Source organism: Salmo salar, chromosome ssa01, assembly GCF_905237065.1.
Source record: "Salmo salar chromosome ssa01, Ssal_v3.1, whole genome shotgun sequence".
In the NCBI taxonomy this organism is placed as follows: domain Eukaryota; kingdom Metazoa; phylum Chordata; class Actinopteri; order Salmoniformes; family Salmonidae; genus Salmo; species Salmo salar.
Genome location: NC_059442.1, coordinates 18923023 through 18948022, shown reverse-complemented (window position 1 = coordinate 18948022; position 25000 = coordinate 18923023). Strand labels below are relative to the sequence as shown.

At 44.9% G+C, this 25000-nt stretch overlaps 1 protein-coding gene across 3 annotated transcripts in view; it reads right to left on the bottom strand.

Annotated features, from left to right (window-relative positions):
* The window catches only part of ush2a (Usher syndrome 2A (autosomal recessive, mild)), a 436139-nt gene that overhangs the window by 227028 nt on the left and 184111 nt on the right, over positions 1 to 25000 (bottom strand). For all 3 annotated transcript variants that reach the window (XM_045714834.1, XM_045714836.1, XM_045714830.1), the window contains 6 exons: positions 24491 to 24679; positions 24116 to 24246; positions 23715 to 23991; positions 23401 to 23637; positions 18705 to 18785; positions 1227 to 1412 (listed from right to left, as the gene is read on the bottom strand). In XM_045714834.1, the coding sequence (XP_045570790.1) occupies positions 1227 to 1412; positions 18705 to 18785; positions 23401 to 23637; positions 23715 to 23991; positions 24116 to 24246; positions 24491 to 24679 (1101 nt within the window). The remainder of the gene's footprint in view (positions 1 to 1226; positions 1413 to 18704; positions 18786 to 23400; positions 23638 to 23714; positions 23992 to 24115; positions 24247 to 24490; positions 24680 to 25000) is intronic.

Below are 25000 nucleotides of genomic sequence, written 5' to 3'. Positions count from 1 at the left end.
ATGCAGAAACGGGCAGCGTTGAGGTCATGTCATTGATTTTGTTGGAAAGGGGAGAAATTGTGCTTTACAATGGTATTGACATTACAGTTGATCTGGAAGTATTACGTTTTTGGGGCGCTAAAATAAGGTCAATTGTACGGACCGAGGCGATGTAGAAAAGTGAGTGAGTTTACGTTAAACACTACCGGCTTCCTTTGAAGCACAAGAAAGATAAAATCCCCCCTTTCTTTTTCTCTCACGTTTCTTCTCTTTCTTTTTCTCGGACGTGTTTCCTCTCTCTCTCTCAGGCCTGTGTGAAATTCCTGCTATCCAAAAATAATACCGGTGCATTCCATATGTAGGGTCATTAGTGGTCCTCCTCTCTCCTAGAGTTTCAGTTTCACCCCTCTCTCCCCTGTATAAATAGGCTACTTTCTCCAGGACCCCGCAGGCTGTAAATTACACACAGTAAGACCAGAGAAAGCGCTCGTGCTTAATTAATTTTTACAGTTTAAAATCACCAGGATTTATTTATTAAATTCATCATCATCTGAAACATAGAGGGTCCTGTTGGAAGGGGTCGACCGAGGGGAGGAAGAGAGGGAGGGAGATCTCTGAGTGGCTATCTGGCTCGCTCACGCCGAATAGATGGCTGTCGTGTTGACTGGGCCACGGGGCGACCGGCGCTAAACAGCTTCTCTGTCGCGCTATAATTGGCCAGGTGTCTCTCTCTTTCTCTCTCCTTCCCTCTCTCTCGCTCTCTCTTCCTCTCTTCTCACTCACCCATATTTTAATTCAATTAGGCCCCACTCTACTCCCATTACACACTCATTTGCTTCCTGTTTTATCTGTCGGAGTGATTCTACGTCGGGTGTCAGGGCCATCATAAATTAGGACGGCCTTATCGCCGCTCACCTCAGCGTGTGCCAGGGAAACAGAGAGAGGGCGGAGAAAAGGAGAGGAGGAGAGGAGGGCCGATCTTCCTATTTGCCCGGAGACATGGCAGAGAGGATGGGAGAAGTGACGAATCAGAGACGGCATCATCATCGTAAAAGAGATAAAGTGAGAGGGGAGGAGAGAGGTGGAGATGGAGAGTTCTCTAATATGACATCACTGGTATCTGGGCTAGACCAGCTCAGTTGGTTGCCAGCATTAGTCCCCCTTTTTCCTCACCCTCCCCTGAGGTGTGTGTGTGTGTGTGTGTGTGTGTGTGTGTGTGTGTGTGTGTGTGTGTGTGTGTGTCTTACCTGTGTGGTTACCAGTGGACAGGTAGGAGGCAGTAACAGGTGTTGAGTCAGGCTGATCCAGGTCGTAGGCCCTCAGTTCGTACCTGTCAATCACTCCGCTCACCTGGAGGGGCGGGGCCCAGCTCACCTGGACACTGAAGCCACTCCCACTCTGGAGACTAGAGGGAGGGGCAACACTCTGGGGGACTGGAGAGAGAAAGGGGGGAAAAGAGAGGGACAGAGAGAGAGAAAGAAGGGTAGAGTAGAGAAAGGCAGAGGATAAAAAAAGGCAAAGAGAGAAGAGAAAATGACATTTAGGGAGAGGTAAAATGAAAAAAGGGTGGGAAAGAGAGGAGAGTCGGAGAGAAAGAGAGGTGTGCAATAGAGAGAGGGGCAGAGAGAGAGAGTCAGCCAACATATTTTACCTTTAATAGAGCCATTCAATCAGAACTAACCATTAACATAAATACAATTTATTAGAGTTGTAACTTTTTCAGCCATAATTTAATACATCCACCATATTTCACAGCAATCAGCCTCTCTGTCCCTCTCACCTCCTCCTCCCTGCTTCCCTCCCTCCCCTCCCCCTCCCTCCCTCCCTCCCTCCCTCCCTCCCTCCCTCTCCCAGTATTAATGATGATGGTTGGCAAGGCAGGGAGAGACACAGCAGGAGCCCTCTGTGATATAACTGTAACGTAGCAGGACATCCCAGGTCAACAGAGGAAAAAGGGAAATCCTCTCGTGTCTCCCCATGCAAGGATTATCAATCTCAGTTAACATATCACTCATATCATTTCTCATGATGTAATTGTAGGATTGTATAATGTGTGGTATATGTTGCATATACAGTATGAACCTGAATTCACCCTATTCTGACAAAGGAATGCACACACACACACACACACACACACACACACACACACACACACACACACACACACACACACACACACACACACACACACACACACACACACACACACACACACACACACAATCCCCCCCCAGCCACACACACACACACACACAGAGACACAATCCCCCCCCAGCCACACACATGTTCATTTGTCTGGGTGTTGTAGTGAGCGAGGTAGCGAGCAGCTCCCATTTGTACAGTGCAGTGTGTGTGACAGAGGAACATATGATAAGGTATCAGGGCGCTCCATCTCATCTGGGTGACTGGAACACATATTGGCCTGCTAACAGCAGGATGGAGAATGGGCACACCTGAAAACTACAGTATGACACTAACTAATAATAGGGAGGTCTAGCAGAGAGAAAGATAGAGAGAAGGAGTGGCAGGTAGCCTAGTGGTTAGAGCGTTGGGCCAGTCACTGAAAGGTTGCTGGATGGAATCCCTGAGCTGACAAGGTAAAAATCTGTCATTCTGCCCTGAACACTGTTCCCCGGTAGGCCGTCATTGTAAATAATAATTTGTTCTTAACTGACTTGCCTAGTTAAATAAAAGGAGGTAAAGGCTGTAGTTATAATGTGTATTGTAATATTATCTTTCTCTTGTTTTCTCATTCTCTCTCTTTTTCTGCACTCTTCTCTGTCTCTCTCTCTTCTCTGTCTATCACTCCGTCGCTCTCTTCTCTGTCTATCACTCTCTCTCTCCTCTCTGTCTCTCTCTCCTCTCCTTCTATCACTCTGTCTCTCTCTCCTCTCTGTCTATCACTGTCAATCTCTCTTCTCTCTGTCTATCACTCTGTCTTTCTCTCTTCTCTATCACTCCGTCTCTCTCTCCTCTCTGTCTATCACTGTCAATCTCTCTTCTCTCTGTCTATCACTCTGTCTCTCGCTTCTCTCTGTCTATCACTCTGTCTCTCGCTTCTCTCTGTCTATCACTCTGTCTCTCTCTCCTCTCTGTCTATCACTCTGTCTCTCGCTTCTCTCTGTCTATCACTCCGTCTCTCTCTTCTCTCTGTCTATCACTCTGTCTATCACTCCGTCTCTCTATCCTCTCTGTCTCTCTCTTCTCGCTGTCTACCACTGTCTCTCTCACCTCTCTGTCTATCACTCTGTCACTCTCTCTCTTCTCTCTGTCTATCACTCTGTCTCTCTCTTCTCTATGTCTATCACTCTCTTCTCTCTGTCTATCACTCTGTCTCTCTCTTCTCTCTGTCAATCACTCTGTCTCTCTCTTCTCTCTGTCAATCACTCTGTCTCTCTCTTCTCTCTGTCTACCACTGTCTCTCTCACCTCTCTGTCTATCACTCTGTCACTCTCTCTCTTCTCTCTGTCAATCACTCTGTCTCTCTCTTCTCTCTGTCTATCACTCTGTCTCTCTCTTCTCTCTGTCAATCACTCTGTCTCTCTCTTCTCTCTGTCTATCACTCTGTCTCTCTCTTTTCTCTGTCTATCACTCTGTCACTGTCTCTTCTCTCGGTCTATCACTCCGTCTCTCTCTTCTCTCTGTCTATCACTCTGTCTCTCTCTTCTCTTCTCCCTGTCTATCACTCCGTCTCTCTATCCTCTCTGTCTCTCTCTTCTCGCTGTCTACCACTGTCTCTCTCACCTCTCTGTCTATCACTCTGTCACTCTCTCTCTTCTCTCTGTCTATCACTCTGTCTCTCTCTTCTCTATGTCTATCACTCTCTTCTCTCTGTCTATCACTCTGTCTCTCTCTTCTCTCTGTCAATCACTCTGTCTCTCTCTTCTCTCTGTCAATCACTCTGTCTCTCTCTTCTCTCTGTCTACCACTGTCTCTCTCACCTCTCTGTCTATCACTCTGTCACTCTCTCTCTTCTCTCTGTCAATCACTCTGTCTCTCTCTTCTCTCTGTCTATCACTCTGTCTCTCTCTTCTCTCTGTCAATCACTCTGTCTCTCTCTTCTCTCTGTCTATCACTCTGTCTCTCTCTTTTCTCTGTCTATCACTCTGTCACTGTCTCTTCTCTCGGTCTATCACTCCGTCTCTCTCTTCTCTCTGTCTATCACTCTGTCTCTCTCTTCTCTTCTCCCTGTCTATCACTCCATCTCTCTCTCTCTTCTCTCTGTCAATCACTCTGTCACTCTCTCTTTTCTCTGTCTATCAAATTCAAATTCATGCTGCTTTATTGGCATGAAAAACATGTCAATGTGCCAATATTGCCAAAGCAACAATGTATACAATATACATTGTAATAAAATTATAAACAATAACAAATAATAATACAAAATGGTAGTAAATAATAATACAAAATTAAATACAAAAATAATTACAATAAAATGGTAACAGTCAATAGTAGAAATGTAATAAATATAAAAATATGGAAAAATGAAACTATAATTCACTTATAACTAAATAACGGTAATCTTCGCCATTACATCAGTACTACAACTACCATCATCATTACTACTACTACTACCACCACCATCACTAAACTGCTATCATTACCATTACTACCCATACCACTACTACTACCACCACCATCACTAAACTGCTATCATTACCATTACTACCCATACCACTACTATTTGGAATGATAAACAACAATAATAATAGTAATAACAATAATAACAATAATAGTAATAATATTTTGATTTTGATTTTGATTAATAATAAGTAAATTACTGCTTACTAGGCTATGGCAGGCAAATACATATTTGGCTGCAAGAGGAGCCATTGTTCCTTCGCCCATGAGTATTTTTAGTTTTGGAATAAATCTAGTAATTTCTGTGAGTAATGAATCTCTTGGTGAGGAATATTTATCACAGTAAAGGAGAAAGTGCATCTCTGTCTCTACCTCCCCTGTCGTGCAGTGACCACATACACGCTCCTCTTTGGGTAGCCATGTCTTTTTATGTCTGCCGGTTTCTATTGCCAATCGGTGGTCACTCAGTCTGTACTTGGTAAGGATCTGTCTCTGCTTCGTATCTCTGACAGAGTAGAGATAATCAGCCAATTCATATTCTCTGTTTAGGGTCAGGTAGCAATTTAGTCGGCTTTGGGATTTTGTTTCGTTTTTCCAATGTTGTAAATATGAGTCCTTTGATTGGTTCATGATTTTGTTTATTTGAATTCTTTCATTTGAAGCAGTGCTGGTGTCAGCTTGGTTGGTGAGGTCCAACACCAGCTGACTGAGAGGGCTCGTTTCTGGGCTCAGCTCTTGGGTTTGGAGTGCTTTAAATTGCAGACTTGAATTTGGACTTGAATTTAGATGTAGCAAAACATTTTATGATCTTTTCTGTATTTTCATTACTACTGGAAAACTAATGCCCTACATGCATTAGTTGGTGTATTTCTCTGGATTTTCCGACAGAATTCTGCATGTAGGGCTTCAATTGGATGTTTGTCCCACATTTTAAAGTCCAGTTTATTGAGTGGCCCCCAAACCTCACTTCCGTAAAGAGCTATTGGTAGGATTACACTGTCAAATATTTTGGTCCAAATTCTAATTGGGGTGTTGATTTTGAATAATTTCATTTTTATTGCATACAATGTTCTGCGGGCTTTTTCTTTGAGTGCATTCACTGCCATATTAAAGTTTCCCGATGCAGATATGGTCAGACCAAGGTAGGTGTAATTTTTAGTGTGTTCAATTATGGTGTTGTTCAGGGTGAATTTATATTTGTGCTTCCGAAATCTGTTTTTTTTTGTTGAAAATCATGATTTTTGTTTTTTGGAAATTTACTGCCAGGGCCCAATTATGGCAATATTGCTCTAGAATATTAATGTTCTGTTGAAGACCTTTGGTTGGTGAAAGAAGTACCAAGTCATCAGCATATAGCAGGTATTTCACCTCTGTGTCAAATAGTGTGAGTCCTGGGGCTGGAGAATGGTCCAACATGTCTGCTAATTCATTGATATAAATGTTGAAAAGATTTGGACTCAAACTGCAGCCTTGTCTCACACCTCGACGTTGTGAAAATAATTTTGTTCTTTGGTTTTTGATTTTTATTGCACACTTGTTTTCTGTGTACATACATTTTATTAAGTCATACACCTTACCACCAAGCTCACTTTGGAGAATTTTGTAGAATTGCCCTTCGTGCCAAATAGAATCAAATGCTTTTTTAAAGTCAATAAAGCAAGCAAAGATTTTGCCCTCTTTTTTTGATGGACGTGTTTATTAATTAGTGTGTGTAAGGTGTATATATGGTCAGTAGTGCGATGGTTAGGGAGAAAGCCAATTTGACATTTACTTATTACATTTTTTTTCTTGAAGAAAGGTTTGAATTCTTGAATTCAAAATGCTACAGAAAACCTTTCGCAAGTGGCTGTTTACGCAAATTCCCCTGTAATTATTGGGGTCTGATTTGTCTCCACTTTTGTGGATAGGGGGGATGAGCCCCTGGTTCCAGACATCAGGGAAGCAGCCAGAAGTTAAAACCATGTCGAACAATTTAAGCACAGCATTTTGCAACTCAGGTGTGCTGTTTTTCAGCATTTCATTTCTGATTTTATCTAGACCACAAGCCTATCACTCTCTCTTTTCTTTGTCTATCACCCTGTCACTCTCTTCTCTATCACCCCGTCTCTCTCTTCTCTCTGTCTATCACTCTGTCTCTCTCTCTCGCTCTCTCTTCTCTCTGTCTATCACTCTGTCTCTCTCTTTTTTTCAGTCTATCACTCTGTCACTCTCTCTTTTCTCTGTATGTCATTCTCTCTCTTCTCTGTCGATCACTCTGTCTCTCTCTCTCTTTTCTATGTCTATCACTGTGTCACTCTCTTTTCTCTGTCTATCACTCTGTTTCTCTCTCTCTTCTCTCTGTCTATCACTATGTCTCTCTTCTCTCGGTCTATCACTCTGTCTCTCTCTCTCTTTTCTCTGTATATCACTATGTCTCTCTCTTCTCTCGGTCTATCACTCTGTCTCTCTCTCTACCCCCCCATCTCTCCCCCCTCTCTCAATTTCAATTTCAATTTAAGGGGCTTTATTGACATGGGAAACATATGTTTACATTGCCAAAGCAAGGGAAATATATAATAAACAAAGGTGAAATAAACAATAAAAAAATGTACAATAAACATTACACTCCAAAAGTTCCAAAAGAATAAAGACATTTCAAATGTCACATTATATATACAGATGAAGTCGGAAGTTTACATACACTTAGGTTGGAGTGTCATTAAAACTCGCTTTTCAACCACTCCACAAAATTCTTGTTAACAAACTATAGTTTTGGCAAGTTGGTTAGGACATCTACTTTGTGCATGACAAGTAATTTTTCCAACAATTGTTAACAGACAGATTAATTCACTTATAATTCACTGTATCACAATTCCAGTGGGTCAGAAGTTTACATATACTAAATTGACTGTGCCTTTAAACATCTTGGAAAATTCCAGAAAATGATGTCATGGATTTAGAAGTTTCTGATAGGCTAATTGACATCATTTCAGTCAATTGGAGGTGTACCTGTGGATGTATTTAAAGATCTACCTTCAAACTCAGTGTCTCTATGCTTGACATCTTGGGAAAATCAAAAGAAACAGCAAAGGACATTGTTAAGTATCTATATCCACAGTAAAACAAGTCCTATATCGACATAACTTGAAAGGCCACGAAGCAAGGAAGAACTGCTCAAAAACCACCATAAAAAAGCCAGACCACGGTTTGCAACTGCACATGGGGGCAATGTGCATAAAAATGTCCTCTGCTCTGATGTAACAAAAATAGAACTGATTGGCCGTAATGACCATCATTATGTTTGGAGGAAAAAGGGGACGCTCGCAAGCCGAAGAACACCATCCCAACTGTGAAGCACAGGGGTGGCAGCATCATGTTGTGGGGGTGCTTTGCTGAAGGAGGGACTGGTGCACTTCACAAAATAGATGGCATCATGAGGCAGGAAAAGTATGTGGATATATTGAAGCAACATCTCAAGACATCAGTCAGGAAGTTAAAGCTTGGTCGCAAATGGGTCTTCCAAATGACAATGACCCCAAGCATACTTCCAAAGTTGTGGAAAAATGTCTTAAGGACAACAAAGTCAAGCTATTGGAGTGGCCATCACAAAGCCCTGATCTCAATCCCATAGAAAATGTGTGGGTAGAACTGAAAAAGCGTGTGCGAGCAAGGAGGCCTACAAACATGACTCAGTTACACCAGCTCTGTCATGAGGATTGGGCCCAAATTCACCCAATTTATTGTGGGAAGCTTGTGGAAGGCTACCCGAAACGTTTAATCCAAGTTAGACAATTTTAAAGGCAATGCTACCAAATACTAATTGAGTGTATGTAAACTTCTGACCCACTGGGAATGTGTTGAAAGAAATAAAAGCTGAAATAAATCATTCTCTCTACTATTATTCTGACATTTCACATTCTTAAAATAAAGTGGTGATCCTAACTGACCTAAGACAGGGAATTTTTACTAGGATTAAATGTCAGGAATTGTGAAAAACTGAGTTTAAATGTAGTTGGCTAAGGTGTATGTAAACTAGTGTTGTAATGATGTGCAAATAGTTAAAGTACAAAAGGGAAAATAAATCAACTTAAACATAGGTTGTATTTACAATGTGTTTGTTCTTCACTGGTTGCACTTTTCTTGTGGCAACAGGTTACAAATCTTGCTGCTGTGATGGCACACTGTGGTATTTCACCCAGTAGATATGGGAGTTTATCAAAATGTGGTTTGTTTTCAAATTCTTTGTGGGTCTGTGTAATCTGAGGGAAATATGAGTCTCTAATATGGTCATACATTTGGCAGGAGGTTAGGAAGTGCAGCTCAGTTTCCACCTCATTTTGTGGGCAGCTTGCACATAGCCTGTCTTCTCTTGAGAGCCAGGTCTGCCTTCGGTGGCCTTTCTCAATAGCAAGGCTATGCTCACTGAGTCTGTACATAGTCAAATGTCACGGCTTTCTGAAGGATCGGACCAAAACGCAGCGTGTTCGTACTTCCACATCTTTTTATTAATCGTGAAACTAAATGCAATACACCAACCACTTTAAATAACAAAACAACAAAGCCGTAACGCAGAGCAGGCAAACACTACTCACAAATAAACAACCCACACCCACACATGGAAAACAGGCTACCTAAGTATGGCTTCCAATCAGAGACAACGATAGACAGCTGCCTATGATTGGAAACCATACCTGGCCAACGCATAGAAAAGGAAAACATAGAAATAGAAATCTAGAAACCCCACAATGAAACAGAAACCCTAAAAACACACCCAAAACACCCCCCTGTCACGCCCTGACCACTCTACTATGGAAAATGACCTCTTACAAGGGTCAGGACGTGACATCAAAGCTTTCCTTAAGTTTGGGTCAGTCACAGTGGTCAGGTAGTCTGCCACTGTGTACTCTGTTTAGGGCCAAATAGCATTCTAGTTTGCTCTGTTTTTTGGAAATTCTTTCCAATGTGTCAATTAATTAACTTTTTGATTTCTCATGATTTGGTTGGGTCTAATTGTGTTGCTGTTCTGGGGCTCTGTGGGGTCTGTTTGTGTTTGTGAACAGAGCCACAGGACCAGCTTACTTAGGGGACTCTTCTCCAGGTTAATTTCTCTGTAGATGATGGCTTTGTTATGGAAGGTTTGGGAATCGCTTCCATTTAGGTGGCTGTAGAATTTAATGTCTCTTTTCCCGGATTTTGATAATTAGCGGGTATCAGCCTAATTCTGCTCTGCATGCATTATTTGGTGTTTTACGTTGTACACAAAGGATATTTTTGCAGAATTCTGCAAGCAGAGTCTCAACTTGCTGATTGTCCCATTTTGTGAATTTTTGGTTGGTGAGCAGACCCCAGACCTCACAACCATAAAGGGCAATGGGTTCTATAACTGATTCAGGTATTTCTTATCCAGATCCTAATTGGTATGTCGAATTTTATGTTCCTTTTGATGGCATAGAAGGCCCTTTTTGCCTTGTCTCTCAGATCGTTCACAGCTTTGTGGAAGTTACCTGTGGCGCTGATGTTTAGGCCAAGGTATGTATAGTTTTTTGTGTGCTCTATTGCATCGTTGTCCAGATGGAATTTGTATTTGTGGTCCTGGCAACTGGTCCATTTTAGGAGCAACATTATTTATGTCTTACTTAGATTTACTGCCAGGGCCCAGGTCTGATAGGATCTGTGAAGAAGATCTAGATGTTGCTGTAGGCCCTCTATGGTTGGGGACAGAAGCACCAGGTCATCAGCAAACAGTAGACATTTTAATTCAAATTCTAGTTGGATGAGGCCGGGTACTGCAGACTGTTCTAGTGCCCTCGCCAATTCATGTTTATGTTGAAAGAGGGTGGGGCTTAAGCTGTATCCCTGTCGCATCCTCCGGCCCTGTGGAAAGAAATGTGTGTGTTTTTTGCCAATTTTAACCGCACACTTGTTGTTTGTGTACATCGATTTTATAATGTCGTATGTTTTTTTTTTCAAACACCATTTTCCATCAATTTGTGTAGCAGGCTCTTATGCCAAATTGAGACAAAAGCTTTTTCTTAAAATCAACAAAGCATGAGAAGACTTAGCCTTTGTTTTGGTTTGTTTGTTTGTCAATTAGGGTGTGCAGGGTGAATACGTGGTCTGTCTTACAGTAATTTGGTAAAAAGCCAATTTGACATTTACTCAGCACATTGTTTTCGCTGAGGAAATGTATGCATCTGTGGTTAATGATAACCACCGCATTTAACCATGGCAAGGTGAATGGGAATATGGCCGAATGCAAACAGGTAGTTATTCCCTCCGTAAGGCAATCAAACAGGCCAAATGTCAGTACAGAGACAAAGTGGAGTCGCAATTCAATGACTCAGACACGAGACGTATGTGGAAGGGTCTACAGACAATCACGGACTACAAAGGGAAAACCAGCCACATCACGGGCACCGACGTCTTGCTCCCAGGCAAATTAAAGGTAACTGAACTAAATGACTATCGCCCTGTAGCACTCACTTCTGTCATCATGAAGTGCTTTGAGAGGCTAGTTAACCTGTTGGGGCTAGGGGGCAGTATTTTCACGGCTGGATAAAAAAACGTACCCGATTTAATCTGGTTACTAATCCTACCCAGTAACTAGAATATGCATATACTTATTATATATGGATAGAAAACACCCTAAAGTTTCTAAAACTGTTTGAATGGTGTCTGTGAGTATAACAGAACTCATTTGGCAGGCAAAACCCTGAGACATTTTCTGACAGGAAGTGGATACCTGATGTGTTGAATTACCTTTAAGCCTATGCCATTGAAACACACAGGGGTTGATTAATGTTTTGGCACTTCCTATTGCTTCCACTAGATGTCACCAGCCTTTACAAAGTGTTTTGAGTCTTTTACTGTGAGATCTGACCGACCAAGAGCCATGGAACGGTGATGGCCGATTAGACTCTGGCGTGCGAGTTCATGTTGGGTACCCTCGTTCCAATACGTTATAAAAGAGAATGCATTCGTCCACCTTGAATATTATTCATGTTCTGGTTAAAAAAGGCACTAATGATTTATGCTATACAACGTTTGACATGTTTGAACGAACGTAAATATATTTTTTCCCCTCGTTCATGCCGAGAAGTCCGGCTGGCTTAGATCATGTGCTAACAACACGGAGCTTTTTGGATATAAATGATGAGCTTTTTTGAACAAAACTACATTCGTTATGGACCTGGGATTCCTGGAAGTGACATCTGATGAAGAGAATCAAAGGTAATGGATTATTTACATAGTATTTTCGATTTTAGATCTCTCCAACATGGCCGTTTGTCTGTATAGCAAAGCATATTTTTCTGGGCGCAGTGCTCAGATTATTGCAAAGTGTGATTTCCCAGTAAGGTTATTTTTAAATCTGGCAAGTTGATTGCGTTCAAGAGATGTAAATCTATAATTCTTTAAATGACAATATAATATTTGACCAATGTTTTCTAATTTTAATTATTTAATTTGTGGTGCTGACTTGACTGTCGGTTATTGGAGGGAAACGATTTCCTCAACATCAATGCCATAGTAAAACGCTGTTTTTGGATATAAATATGAACTTGATAGAACTAAAAATGCATGCATTGTCTAACATAATGTCCTAGGAGTGTCATCTGATGGAGATTGTAAAAGGTTAGTGCATCATTTTAGCTGGTTTTATGGTTTTGGTGACCCTGTCTTTGAATTGACAAAACATTACACATAGCTTTTGTCAATGTACTCTCCTAACATAATCTAACTTTATGCTTTCGCCGTAAAACCTTTTTGAAATCGGACAACGTGGTTAGATTAAGGAGATGTTTATCTTTCAAAGGGTGTAAGATAGTTGTATGTTTGAAAAATTTGAATTTTGACATTTATTTGGTTTCAAATTTGCCGCTCTTGAAATGCACCTGCTGTTGATAGGGTGCACCACGGGTGGCACGCTAGCGTCCCACATAGCCCCAAGAAGTTAAGGATCATAACACCTCTACCTTACATGACATGCTAGACCCACTTTAATTTGCTTACCGCCCCAATAGATCCACAGACGATGCAATCGCCATCGCACTGCACACTGCCCTATCCCATCCGGACAAGAGGAATACCTATGTAAGAATGCTGTTCATTGACTATAGCTCAGCATTCAACACCACAGTACCCTCCAAGCTCATCTTTAAGCTCGGGGCCTTGGGTCTGAACCCCGCCCTGTGAAGCTGGGTCCTGGACTTCCTAATGGGCCGACCCCAGGTGGTGAAGGTAGGAAACAACACCTCCACCCCACTGATTCTCAACACAGGGGACCCACAAGGGTGCATGCTCAGCCCCCTCCTGTACTCTCTGTTATTGCGTGGCCACGCACGCCTCCAACTCAATCATCAAGTTTACAGACGACACAACAGTAGTAGGCTTGACTAGCAACAATGACAACATGATGCCAGGAAAATAACCTCTAACTCAACGTCAACAAAACAAAGGAGCTGATCGTGGACTTCAGGAAACAGCAGAGGGAGCACGCCCCTATCCACATCGAGAGACAGCAGTGGAGAAGATGGAAAGCTTCAAGTTCCTCTGTGTACACATCACTGACGATCTGAAATGGTCCACCCACACAGACAGTATGGTGAAGAAGGCGCACTAGCTCCTCTTCAACCTCAGGAGGCTGAAGAAATTTAGCTTGGCCCCTAAAACCCTCACAAACGTTTACAAATGCACAATTGAGAGCATCCTGTTGGGCTGTATCACCGCCTGGTACAGCAACTGCACCACCCGCAACCACAGGGCTCTCCAGAGGGGGGTGTGGTCTGCCCAATGCATCACCGGGGGCAAACTACCTGCCCTCCAGGACACCTACAGCCCTCGATGTCACAGGAAGGCCAAAAAGATCATCAAGGACATCAACCACCCGAGCCATGGCTTGTTCACCCCGCTATCATCCAGAAGGCGAGGTCAGTACAGGTGCATCAAAGCTGGGGCCGAGAGACTGAAAAAAAAAATCATATCTCAAGGCTATCAGGCTGTTAAATAGCCATCACTAGCTGGCTTCCACCCGGTTACGCAACCCTGCACCTTAGAGGCTGCTGCCCTATATACATAGACTTGGAATCACTGGCCACTTTGATAATGGAACACTAGTCACTTTAATAATGTTTAAATAATGTTTACATCCTGTTTTACTCATCCCATATGTATATACTGTATTCTATTCTACTGTATTTTAGTACCTGCCACTCCAGCGTTGCTCGATCTAATATTGATATATTTCTTAATTCCATTATTTTACTTTTAGATGTGTGTATTGTTGTGAATTGTTAGATACTACTGCACTGTCAGAGCTAGGAACCCTAGCATTTCGCTACACCTGCAATAACATCTGCTAAATATGTGTACTGTATGTGACCAATAAAATTTGATTTGATTTGAATTAATGCAGAGGATTTTCCCAAGGTTGCTGTTGATTGATCTGATTTCTGACGTGCTGTTCCTTGTTTTTCCGTAGCGTACTTCTGTATTGTTTTAGTGATTCACCATAGTGAAGGCGTAGACTCAGGTTTTCTGGGTCTCTATGTTTTTTGGTTGGATAGGTTTCTCCATTTCTTTCTTAGGTTTTTGCATTCTTGACATTGTTGTTCATTTTCTTAGGTTGTCTGCTTGAAATATTTAGATTTGATAGGGAAGCTGAGAGGTCAAATACACTGTTTAGGTTTTCTACTGCTACTGTAAGTGTACACCGTCACTATTACAGTGAAACATTTTGTCCAGGAAATTGTCTAGAAGGGATTGAATTTGTTGTTGCCTAATATTTTTGGGGTAGATTTCCACACTACTGTTCTTCCAGCTATAGCAGGTATTCCCCAGGGGTACACACAATGCCGTCGGGTGTACGCCAAATAAAATACATACATATATGATTTTTCTTTGGTACATTTTTTTCTTCTTCACATTTTCAAACAGTCCATTTATATTTTCCAACGGGGCTATACATTTGGGTGATTTTTTTTTTCTTGCCTGAGAAGCCTCGTTTCACAGTGTTTAGAGAAATAACAACACAATGTCAAATACAGGTAGCCTAGTCAAATAATTAACATCCAATTACATTAACCGTTACTCTCTCACGGGAATTCCACTAACCGCCCATATGTAGCCAAACGTGACAACAGACAGTGGCAGTGGTGTGTGTGTGTGTGTGTGTGTGTGTGGGGGGGGGGTTAATGTAAATAGTCTGGGAAGCCATTTGACTAGATGTTCAGGAGTCTTATGGCTTGGGGATAGAAGCTGTTTAGAAGCGTCTTGGAACTAGACTTGGCACTCTGGTACTGATTGCCGTGCGGTAGCAAAGAGAACAGTCTATGACTAGGGTGGCTGGAGTCTTTGACAATTTTTAGGGCCTTCCACTGACACCCCCTGGTATAGAGGTCCTGGATGGCAGGAAGCTTGGCCCCAGTGATGTACTCGGCCGTTCGCACTACCCTCTGTAGTGCCTTGCGGTCGGAAGCCGAGCAGCTGCCATACCAGGCATTGATTCAACCAGTCAGGATGCTCTCGATGGTGCCGCTGTAAAACCTTTTGAGGATCTGAGGACATATGCCAAATCTTTTCACTCTCCTAAGGGGGAATAGGTTTTGTCGTGCCCGCTTCACGACTGTCTTGGTGTGCTTGGACCATGTTAGTTTGTTGGTAATGTGGACACCAAGGAACTTGAAGACATCCTCCCTATAGGCTGTCTCGTTGTTGTCGGCCTTGTGAATGTTGACCTGTCTAAAGGTCTAACTCACATCGGCTGGGGAGAGCGTGATCACACCGTCTTCCGGTACAGCTGGTGCTCTCATGCATGTTTCAGTGTTATTTGCCTTGAAGCGAGCATAGAAGTAGTTTAGCTCGTCCGGTAGGCTCGTGTCACTGGGCAGCTCTCGGCTGTGCTTTTCTTTGTAGTCTGAAATGGTTTGCAAGCCGTGCCACATCTGACGAGCATCAGAGCCGGTGTAGTACGACTCCATATTAGTCCTGTATTGACGCGTTGCCTGTTTGATGGTTCGTCGGAGGGCATAACAGGATTTCTTATAAGTTTCTGGGTTAGAGTCCCGGTCCTTGAAAGCGGCAGTTCTAGCCTTTAGCTCAGAGCGGATGCTACCTGTAATCCATGGCTTCTGGTTGGGGAATGTATGTACGGTCACTGTGGGGACGACGTCATCGATGCACTTACTGATGAAGCCAATGACAGAAGCCAATGGTGTAATCCTCAATGCCATTGGAGGAATCCCGGAACATATTCCGGTCTGTGCTAGCAAAACAGTCCTGTAGCTTAGCATCTGCTTCATCTAACCACTTTTTTATTGATCTAGTCACTGGTGCTTCCTGCTTAAATTTTTGCTTGTAAGCAGGAATCAGGAGGATGGAATTATGGTCAGATTTGCCAAATAGAGGGCGAGGGAGAGCTTTGTATGCGTCTCTATGTGTGGAGTATAGGTGGTTCAGAGTTCTTTTCCCTCTGGTTGCACATTTAACATGCTGATAGAAATTTGGTAAAACGGATTTAAGTTTCCCTACAAGTTTCCCTTCTCGTAGTCCCCGGCTACGAGAAGCACCGCCTCAGCGTTTTCTTGTTTGCTTATGGTGGAATACAGCTCATTCAATGCTGTCTTAGTGCCAGCCTCTGACTGTGGTGGTATCTAAACAGCTATGACAAATACAGATGAGAACTCTCTTGGTCTACAGCTTATCATGATATACTCAACCTCAGGCGAGCAATAGCGCAAGACTTCCTTAGATATAGTGCACCAGCTGTTATTTACAAAAATACATAGACCGCCAACCTCTTGTCTTACCAGATGCCGCTGTTCTATCCTGCCGGTACATCGTATAGCCAGCCAGCTGTACGTTGATATTGTCGTCATTCAGCCATGACTCCGTGAAGCATAAGATGTTACAGTTTTTAATGTCCTGTTGGTAGTTTAATCTTTCCCGTAACACGTCGATTTTATTGTCCAAAGATTGCACGTTTGCTAGCAGAATTGAGGGAAGTGGGGATTATTCGATCGCCTTCTCATTCTCAGAAAGCAGCCCGCTTTCTGGCCTTTCATTCTCCGCCTCCTCTTCACGCAGATCACGGGGGTCGGGGCCTGTTCCAGAGGGAGCCGTATATCCACGGGCACATCAGAGTCATGAAAGAACAAAAAGGATTCTGCTAGTCCGTTGTGAGTAATCCCAGTCCTGATGTCTAGATGTTATTTTCGGTCATAAGAGATGGTAGCAGCAACATTATGTGCAAAATGAGTAAAAAACCATGTCACGAACAGCACAGATAAACAAACAAAAAAACAAAATCGGTTGGGGGCATGTAAAATGTCAGCCTGCTGATGGCGCAAAGCCATGACAGGGAGACATAGCGGAGTGGTAGCGCGCGTGTAAGCAGTTGCTCCCGACGCCATTTGGGTACACTGCAGCATCCACTGAGAGGCTTTTGCTGCCAAAGGAATGCCTGACAGCTGGAAAGAAATTTTGGTACTACAGTGAAAATGGTTAACTTTGTTAAAGCAAGGCCCCTGAACTCTTGTGTATTTTCTGCACTATGCAATGATTTGGGCAGCGACCATGTAACGCTTTTACAACATACAGAAGTGCGCTGGTTATCAAGGGGTAAAGTATTGACACATTTTTGGAATTGAGAGACGAGCTTAAAGTGTTCTTTACTGACCATAATTTTCACTTGTCTGACCGCTTGCATGATGACGAGTTTCTCACACGACTGGCCTATCTGGGTGATGTTTTTTTCTCACCTGAATGATCTGAATCTAGGATTACAGGGACTCTCCACAACTATATTCAATGTGCGGGACAAAATTGAGGCTATGATTAAGAAGTTGAAGCTCTTCTCTGTCTGCATTAACAAGGACAACACACAGGTCTTTCCATCATTGTATGATTTTTTGTGTACAAATGAACTCAAGCTTACAGACAATGTCAAATGTGATATAGCGAAGCACCTGAGTGTCTGGGTGCGCAATTACGCAGGTACTTTCCTGAAGCGGATGACACAAACAACTGGATGTATTATCCCTTTCATGCCCTGCCTCCAGTCCACTTACAGATATCTGAACAAGAGGGCCTCATCGAAATTGAAACAAGCGGTTCTGTGAAAATTTAATTTAATCAGAAGCCACTGTCAGATTTTTGGATAGGGCTGCGCTCAGAGTATCCTGCCTTGGCAAATCGCGCTGTTAAGACACTGATGCCCTTTGCAACCACATACCTATGTGAGAGTGGATTCTCGGCCGTCACTAGCCTGAAAACTAAATACAGGCACAGACTGTGTGTGGAAAATGATTTAAGACTGAGACTCTCCAATACAATCCAACATTGCAGAGTTATGTGCATCCTTTCAAGCACAACCTTCTCATTAACCTGTGGTGAGTTATTCACCATTTTCAGTGAACAAATAAGGTTTTATTTGGTTAAATAAAGAGCAAAATGATTGATTATTATTATATTATTATTTGTGCCCTGGTCCTATAAGAGCTCTTTGTCACTTCCCACGAGCCAGGTTGTGACAATAACGGTTTAATAAATCTATCGTATAGTGTGTGTGTGGCAGGCTTACAATGATGGCAAAAAAAAACATTTGAGAGTGTGCTGACCCTGGTGCTAGAGGGGGTACAGCTGGAGGTTGAATGTTTGAAGGGGTACGGGACTATAAAAAGTTTGGAAACCATTGAGCTATAGCATTTCTTAAATATTATTCAGTTCCTTTGGCTTTGATGCCTCATGATTGAGCATAGCTTTGTTCAAGTAGAGTGGAATTTTGCTGTGATCTGACGGTGTACGCTCTAAGAGACTGTGGGTTGAGGTCAGTGATAAAGTTGTCTATAGTACTAATGCCAAGAGATGAGCTATAGGTATACCTACCATAGGAGTCCCCTCAAAGCCTACCATTGCCTATGTACACACTCAGCGTCCGACAGAGCTGCAGGAGTTGTGACCCATTTGTGTTGGTTATGTTGTCTCTCTCTCTCATCTCTCTGTCTATCACTCCATCTCTCTCTCTCTTCACCCCCTTCTCTCCCCCCCTCTCTCTCTTCTCTCTGTCTATCACTCTGTCTCTCTGTCTCTCTCCCTCCTCTCTCTTTCTCTGATCTCTGAGTGTCAAACATCCTACCAGACATGAACATAGTGCTCCAGGTGAGTGTTACCCGTTTCCCTGCTGCGGCCACGTTCCCAGGGTCCTGTTGTCCATCCTCCCTCTCCCGACGCCACCACCCTGTACAGGTACTCTACACACACACGCACACACACACGCACGCATACGCACACACGCACGCACACACACACGCACACACACGCGCACGCACGCACGCACGCACACACACACACACACACACACACACACATAAAATCATCACATATTCAAGGTTACACACACAAACACGTGATCTATCTGAGCGACTAAGGATGGATAGTGATGCTGTAAAACACCAGGCAGATAGACACACATAATGTGTGTGTATAATAATAGCTCTGCTGTGCTGCTATATTCTGTTCTAGACAAAGACAGACAAGGGTAGACAGACAGACGGACGGACGGACGGACGGACAGACAGGTGTAGGTAGATATGCAGACAGACAGACAGACAGACAGACAGACAGACAGACAGACAGACAGACAGACAGACAGACAGACAGACAGACAGACAGACAGACAAACGTAGGTAGGCCTATGGAAAGTATTCCATCTATATTTACACAGAGCCAGTAAAGCACATTAGGGAAGCTGCTTGCAGAGTCTCTGTCCACTTCTAGAATAGTGCTGATGGAGAGAACATAGTGTATGTACATAACTGTTGGGACCTCTGCTCTGTCTCCATGGGGTCACTGGACTGTCGAGGTTAGGGTGTGTGTGTGTGTGTGTGTGTGTGTGTGTGTGTGTGTTCCACGTTTTAATGTCACAAGCACAATTACAGTGAAATGCCCTTCTTGCAAACTCAAAACCAAACAATGCAATAATCAATAACAATGTAATAAATATAAAAAACTAATGAAGAACACAATAAGTAAGTAAGCATGCTGTATACAGGGTCAGTTCCAGTACCATATTTACAATGTGCAGGGATACTGGAGTGATAGAGGTAGATAAGTATAGGGGTAAGGTGACTAGGTAACAGGACAAAAGACAAACAGAGTAGCAGCTGCTTGTATGTGAGTGGGTGTGTGTGTATAGACTCAGTATAAACGGATGTGCACATTATGTGTGAGTGTGTAGGGTCCTCTGAGTGTGTAGGGTCCAGTGAGTGTGTAGGGTCCTCTGAGTGTGTAGGGTCCTCTGAGTGTGTAGGGTCCTGTGAGCGTGTAGGGTCCTGTGTGTGTGTAGGGTCCTGTGTGTGTGTAGGGTCCTGTGAGTGTGTAGGGTCCTATGAGTGTGTGTAGGGTCCTGTGTGTGTGTGAAGGGTCCTGTGAGTGTGAAGGATCCTGTGAGTGTGTAGGGTCCTGTGAGTGTGTAGGCTCCTCTGAGTGTGAAGGGTCCTGTGAATGTGTAGGGTCCTGTGTGTGTAGGGTCCTGTGAGTGTGTAGGGTCCTGTGAGTGTGTATGGTCCTGTGAGTGTGTAGGATCCGGTGTGTGTGTAGGGTCCTGTGAGTGTGTAGGGTCCTGTGAGTGTGTAGGGTCCTGTGAGTGTGTAGGGTCCTGTGAGTGTGTAGGGTCCTGTGTGTGTGTGGGATCCCATGAGTGTGTAAGGTCCTGTGTGTGTGTGTGTAGGGTTCTGTGAGTGTGTAGGGTTCTGTGAGTGTGTAGGGTCCTGTGAGTGTTTGGGTTCTGTGAGTGTGTAATGTCATGTGTGTGTGTAGGATCCTGTGAGTGTGTAGGGTCATGTGTGTGTGTAGGGTCCTGTGAGTGTGTAGGGTCCTGTGTGTGTGTAGGGTCCTGTGAGTGTTTGGGTTCTGTGAGTGTGTAATGTCATGTGTGTGTGTAGGGTCCTGTGAGTGTGTAGGGTCCTGTGTGTGTGTAGGGTCCTGTGAGTGTGTAGGATCCTGTGAGTGTGTAGGGTCCTGTGTGTGTGTAGGGTCCTGTGAGTGTGAAGGGTCCTGTGAGTGTGAAGGGTCCTGTGAGTGTGAAGGGTCCTGTGAGTGTGTAGGGTCCTGTGAGTGTGAAGGGTCCTGTGAGTGTGAAGGGTCCTGTGAGTGTGTAGGGTCCTGTGTGTGTGTATGGTCCTGTGAGTGTGTAGGGTCCTGTGAGTGTGTAGGGCCCTGTGTGTGTGTGTGTAGGGTCCTGTGAGTGTGTATGGTCCTGTGTGTGTGTAGGGTCCTGTGTGTGTGTGGGATCCTGTGAGTGTGTGGGATCATGTGAGTGTGTAAGGTCCTGTGTGTGTGTGTGTGTGTAGGGTCTTGTGTGTGTGTAGGGTCCTGTGAGTGTGTAGGGTCCTGTGAGTGTGAAGGATCCTCTGAGTGTGTAGGGTCCTGTGAGTGTGTATGGTCCTGTGAGTGTGTAGGGCCCTGTGTGTGTGTGTAGGGTCCTGTAAGTGTGTAAGGTCATGTGTGTGTAGGGTCCTGTGAGTGTGTAGGGTCCTGTGAGTGTGTAGGGTCCTGTGAGTGTGTAGGATCCTGTGAGTGTGTAGGGTCCGGTGTGTGTGTAGGGTCCTGTGAGTGTGTAGGGTCCGGTGTGTGTGTAGGGTCCTGTGAGTGTGTAGGATCCTGTGAGTGTGTAGGGTCCGGTGTGTGTGTAGGGTCCTGTGAGTGTGTAGGGTCCTGTGAGTGTTTGGGTTCTGTGAGTGTGTAATGTCATGTGTGTGTGTAGGGTCCTGTGAGTGTGTAGGGTCCTGTGTGTGTGTAGGGTCCTGTGAGTGTGTAGGGTCCGGTGTGTGTGTAGGGTCCTGTGAGTGTGTAGGATCCTGTGAGTGTGTAGGGTCCGGTGTGTGTGTAGGGTCCTGTGAGTGTGTAGGGTCCTGTGAGTGTTTGGGTTCTGTGAGTGTGTAATGTCATGTGTGTGTGTAGGATCCTGTGAGTGTGTAGGGTCCTGTGTGTGTGTAGGGTCCTGTGAGTGTGAAGGGTCCTGTGAGTGTGAAGGGTCCTGTGAGTGTGAAGGGTCCTGTGAGTGTGTAGGGTCCTGTGAGTGTGAAGGGTCCTGTGAGTGTGAAGGGTCCTGTGAGAGTGAAGGATACTCTGAGTGTGTAGGGTCCTGTGTGTGTGTGGGATCCTGTGAGTGTGTAGGGTCCTGTGTGTGTGTGTAGGGTCCTGTGAGTGTGTAGGGCTCTGTGAGTGTGAAGGGTCCTGTGAGTGTGAAGGGTCCTGTGAGTGTTTGGGTTCTGTGAGTGTGAAGGGTCCTGTGAGTGTGAAGGGTCCTGTGAGTGTGTAGGGTCCTGTGTGTGTGTAGGGTCCTGTGAGTGTGTAGGGTCCGGTGTGTGTGTAGGGTCCTGTGAGTGTGTAGGATCCTGTGAGTGTGTAGGGTCCGGTGTGTGTGTAGGGTCCTGTGAGTGTGTAGGGTCCTGTGAGTGTTTGGGTTCTGTGAGTGTGTAATGTCATGTGTGTGTGTAGGATCCTGTGAGTGTGTAGGGTCCTGTGTGTGTGTAGGGTCCTGTGAGTGTGAAGGGTCCTGTGAGTGTGAAGGGTCCTGTGAGTGTGAAGGGTCCTGTGAGTGTGTAGGGTCCTGTGAGTGTGAAGGGTCCTGTGAGTGTGAAGGGTCCTGTGAGAGTGAAGGATACTCTGAGTGTGTAGGGTCCTGTGTGTGTGTGTAGGGTCCTGTGAGTGTGTAGGGTCCTGTGTGTGTGTGTAGGGTCCTGTGAGTGTGTAGGGCTCTGTGAGTGTGAAGGGTCCTGTGAGTGTGAAGGGTCCTGTGAGTGTGTAGGGTCCTGTGTGTGTGTGTAGGGTCCTGTGAGTGTGTAGGGCTCTGTGAGTGTGAAGGGTCCTGTGAGTGTGAAGGGTCCTGTGAGTGTGTAGGGTCCTGTGAGTGTGTAGGGTCCTGTGATTGTGTAGGGCCCTGTGTGTGTGTGTGTAGGGTCCTGTGAGTGTGTATGGTCCTGTGTGTGTGTAGGGTCCTGTGTGTGTGTGTAGGGTCCTGTGAGTGTGTAGGGCTCTGTGAGTGTGAAGGGTCCTGTGAGTGTGAAGGGTCCTGTGAGTGTGTAGGGTCCTGTGAGTGTGTAGGGTCCTGTGATTGTGTAGGGCCCTGTGTGTGTGTGTGTAGGGTCCTGTGAGTGTGTATGGTCCTGTGTGTGTGTAGGGTCCTGTGAGTGTGTAGGGTCCTGTGTGTGTGTGGGATCATGTGAGTGTGTAAGGTCCTGTGTGTGTGTGTGTGTGTGTAGGGTCCTGTGAGTGTGTATGGTCCTGTGAGTGTGTAGGGTCCTGTGAGTGTGTATGGTCCTGTGTGTGTTTAGGGTCCTGTGTGTGTGTAGGGTCCTGTGAGTGTGTAGGGTCCTGTGAGTGTGTAGGGTCCTGTGAGTGTGTAGGGTCCTGTGAGTGTGTAGGGTCCTGTGAGTGTGTAGGGTCCTGTGAGTGTGAAGGATCCTCTGAGTGTGTAGGGTCCTGTGAGTGTGTAGGGTCCTGTGAGTGTGTAGGGTCCTGTGAGTGTGTAGGATCCTGTGAGTGTGTAGGGTCCGGTGTGTGTGTAGGGTCCTGTGAGTGTGTAGGGTCCGGTGTGTGTGTAGGGTCCTGTGAGTGTGTAGGGTCCGGTGTGTGTGTAGGGTCCTGTGAGTGTGTAGGATCCTGTGAGTGTGTAGGGTCCTGTGAGTGTGTAGGGTCCTGTGAGTGTGTAGGGTCCTGTGAGTGTGTAGGATCCTGTGAGTGTGTAGGGTCCGGTGTGTGTGTAGGGTCCTGTGAGCGTGTAGATAGATGCGTGCGAGTGTGTGTATGTCCATCTGTCTGTGTGTTAGTGTGCCTGGGCGTGTGTGTGTCAGTGTGTGTTACCTGTAAAAGGTTGTACTCCCAGGTCTCTGGCCTGTGTCTCTCGGCCCATGTACACCAGTACAGAGTCGTTGCCACGACAATAGAAGATGCTGTCGGTTGCCGGGCAGCCGTCCAGATTGATCCTAACAGAGCGGCGTGTGGAGGCAGACAGACTAACGGCAGAAACATCCGGTACACCACCGGAACCGGTAACGGGACCACTCTGAACTGTTACACCCCTCACACACCCTCCCAGACCTACCCAGGAGAGGAGAGGAGGGGGTGAGATAGGGGAGGTAGAGGTGAGAAAGGTGTGTGTGTGTGTGAGTTCTCACCATGTCTGTGACTGTGGCTAACCAGAGCTCCATGGTTTAGTTCAGGAGGCACTCCTCCCAGGTAGAGGGGTGAGTCCACCCCCAACTCTCCCCCTGCCGCCCCCCTCAGCTGTTCTGACCAATCATTCATGGAGGCTGAGATGACGTCTCCCTGTTTGACCAATGAGAGTTGGTTCCAGCCCCCGTCGCAGTAGCTAAGCCCCGCCCACATGCTCAGCTCGGTCATGTGACCACGCCAGGATAGAACCAATAACAGCATTCCTCCTTCCAACTCAGCCTGGGACAGAGAAGAAAGGTTAGTGTGTGTGTGTGTGTGTGTGTGTGTGTGTGTGTGTGTGTGTGTGTGTGTGTGTGTGTGTGTGTGTGTGTGTGTGTGTGTGTGTGTGTGTGTTTGTACTCACCAGTATATAATCGGAGGTGTGTGTGTTGTAGGAAAACAGCAGCAGAGCGTTGAGTTGGTCCGTCCTGAACTCAAAGCTGATGTCAAAGTCTTCTCCTCCACTGAACACCTCTGGACTCAGCTCTAGGAACCCTAACACACAACACACACACACATTCCATTATATTCCACAATACAACACAACAGTAACAAGTCTCTTGATTCTTCCTGTCTTTATACTGTTATACTGTATTTTTAACAAACCTCACTGGCCAGTTACAAGGATATTAGAGGTTATCAAGATTTCACAAACATGACTTCATTTTCATTTTCTTCTTCAAACCAGGAAGTCACTAGAGAGTGAGGCCTTTTAGTTCTAAACTGTCTTTGTTGCTACCTTGTCCCAAGAAGTGGGCCCCCTCCTCTGTGTGGGCGGGGCATCCTTCCCAGCTCTCATAGGCCACAACCCTCTCTGTGGCTCTGGACCAATCAAGAGGCTGCCACACTTCAGAGGGGCTGTCAATCATCTTCACCTGCACGTCTCTAAGGCAACCAGAGAACCCCTGTTGTACCAGCTGAGCATCGCCTAGAGAGAGAGAGAGAAAGAGAGAGAGAAAAATAGAAAAAGAGAGGGAGAAGAAAGAGAGAGAAAAAGAGAGTGAGAGAGAGGGAGAGAAGAGAGAGATTGTGAGAGAGAGAGAGAGAGAGAGAGAGAGAGAGAGAGAGGAAAAAGAGAGAGAGAAGAGAGAAAGATAAAGAGAAAAGAGAGCGAGAGAAGACAAAGAGAGAGAAAAAGAGAGTGAGAGAGAGGAGAGAGAGAAGAGAGAGATTGTGAGAGAGAGAGGAAAAAGAGAGAGAGAGAAGAGAGAAAGAGAAAAGAGAGCGAGAGAAGACAAAGAAAGAGAAA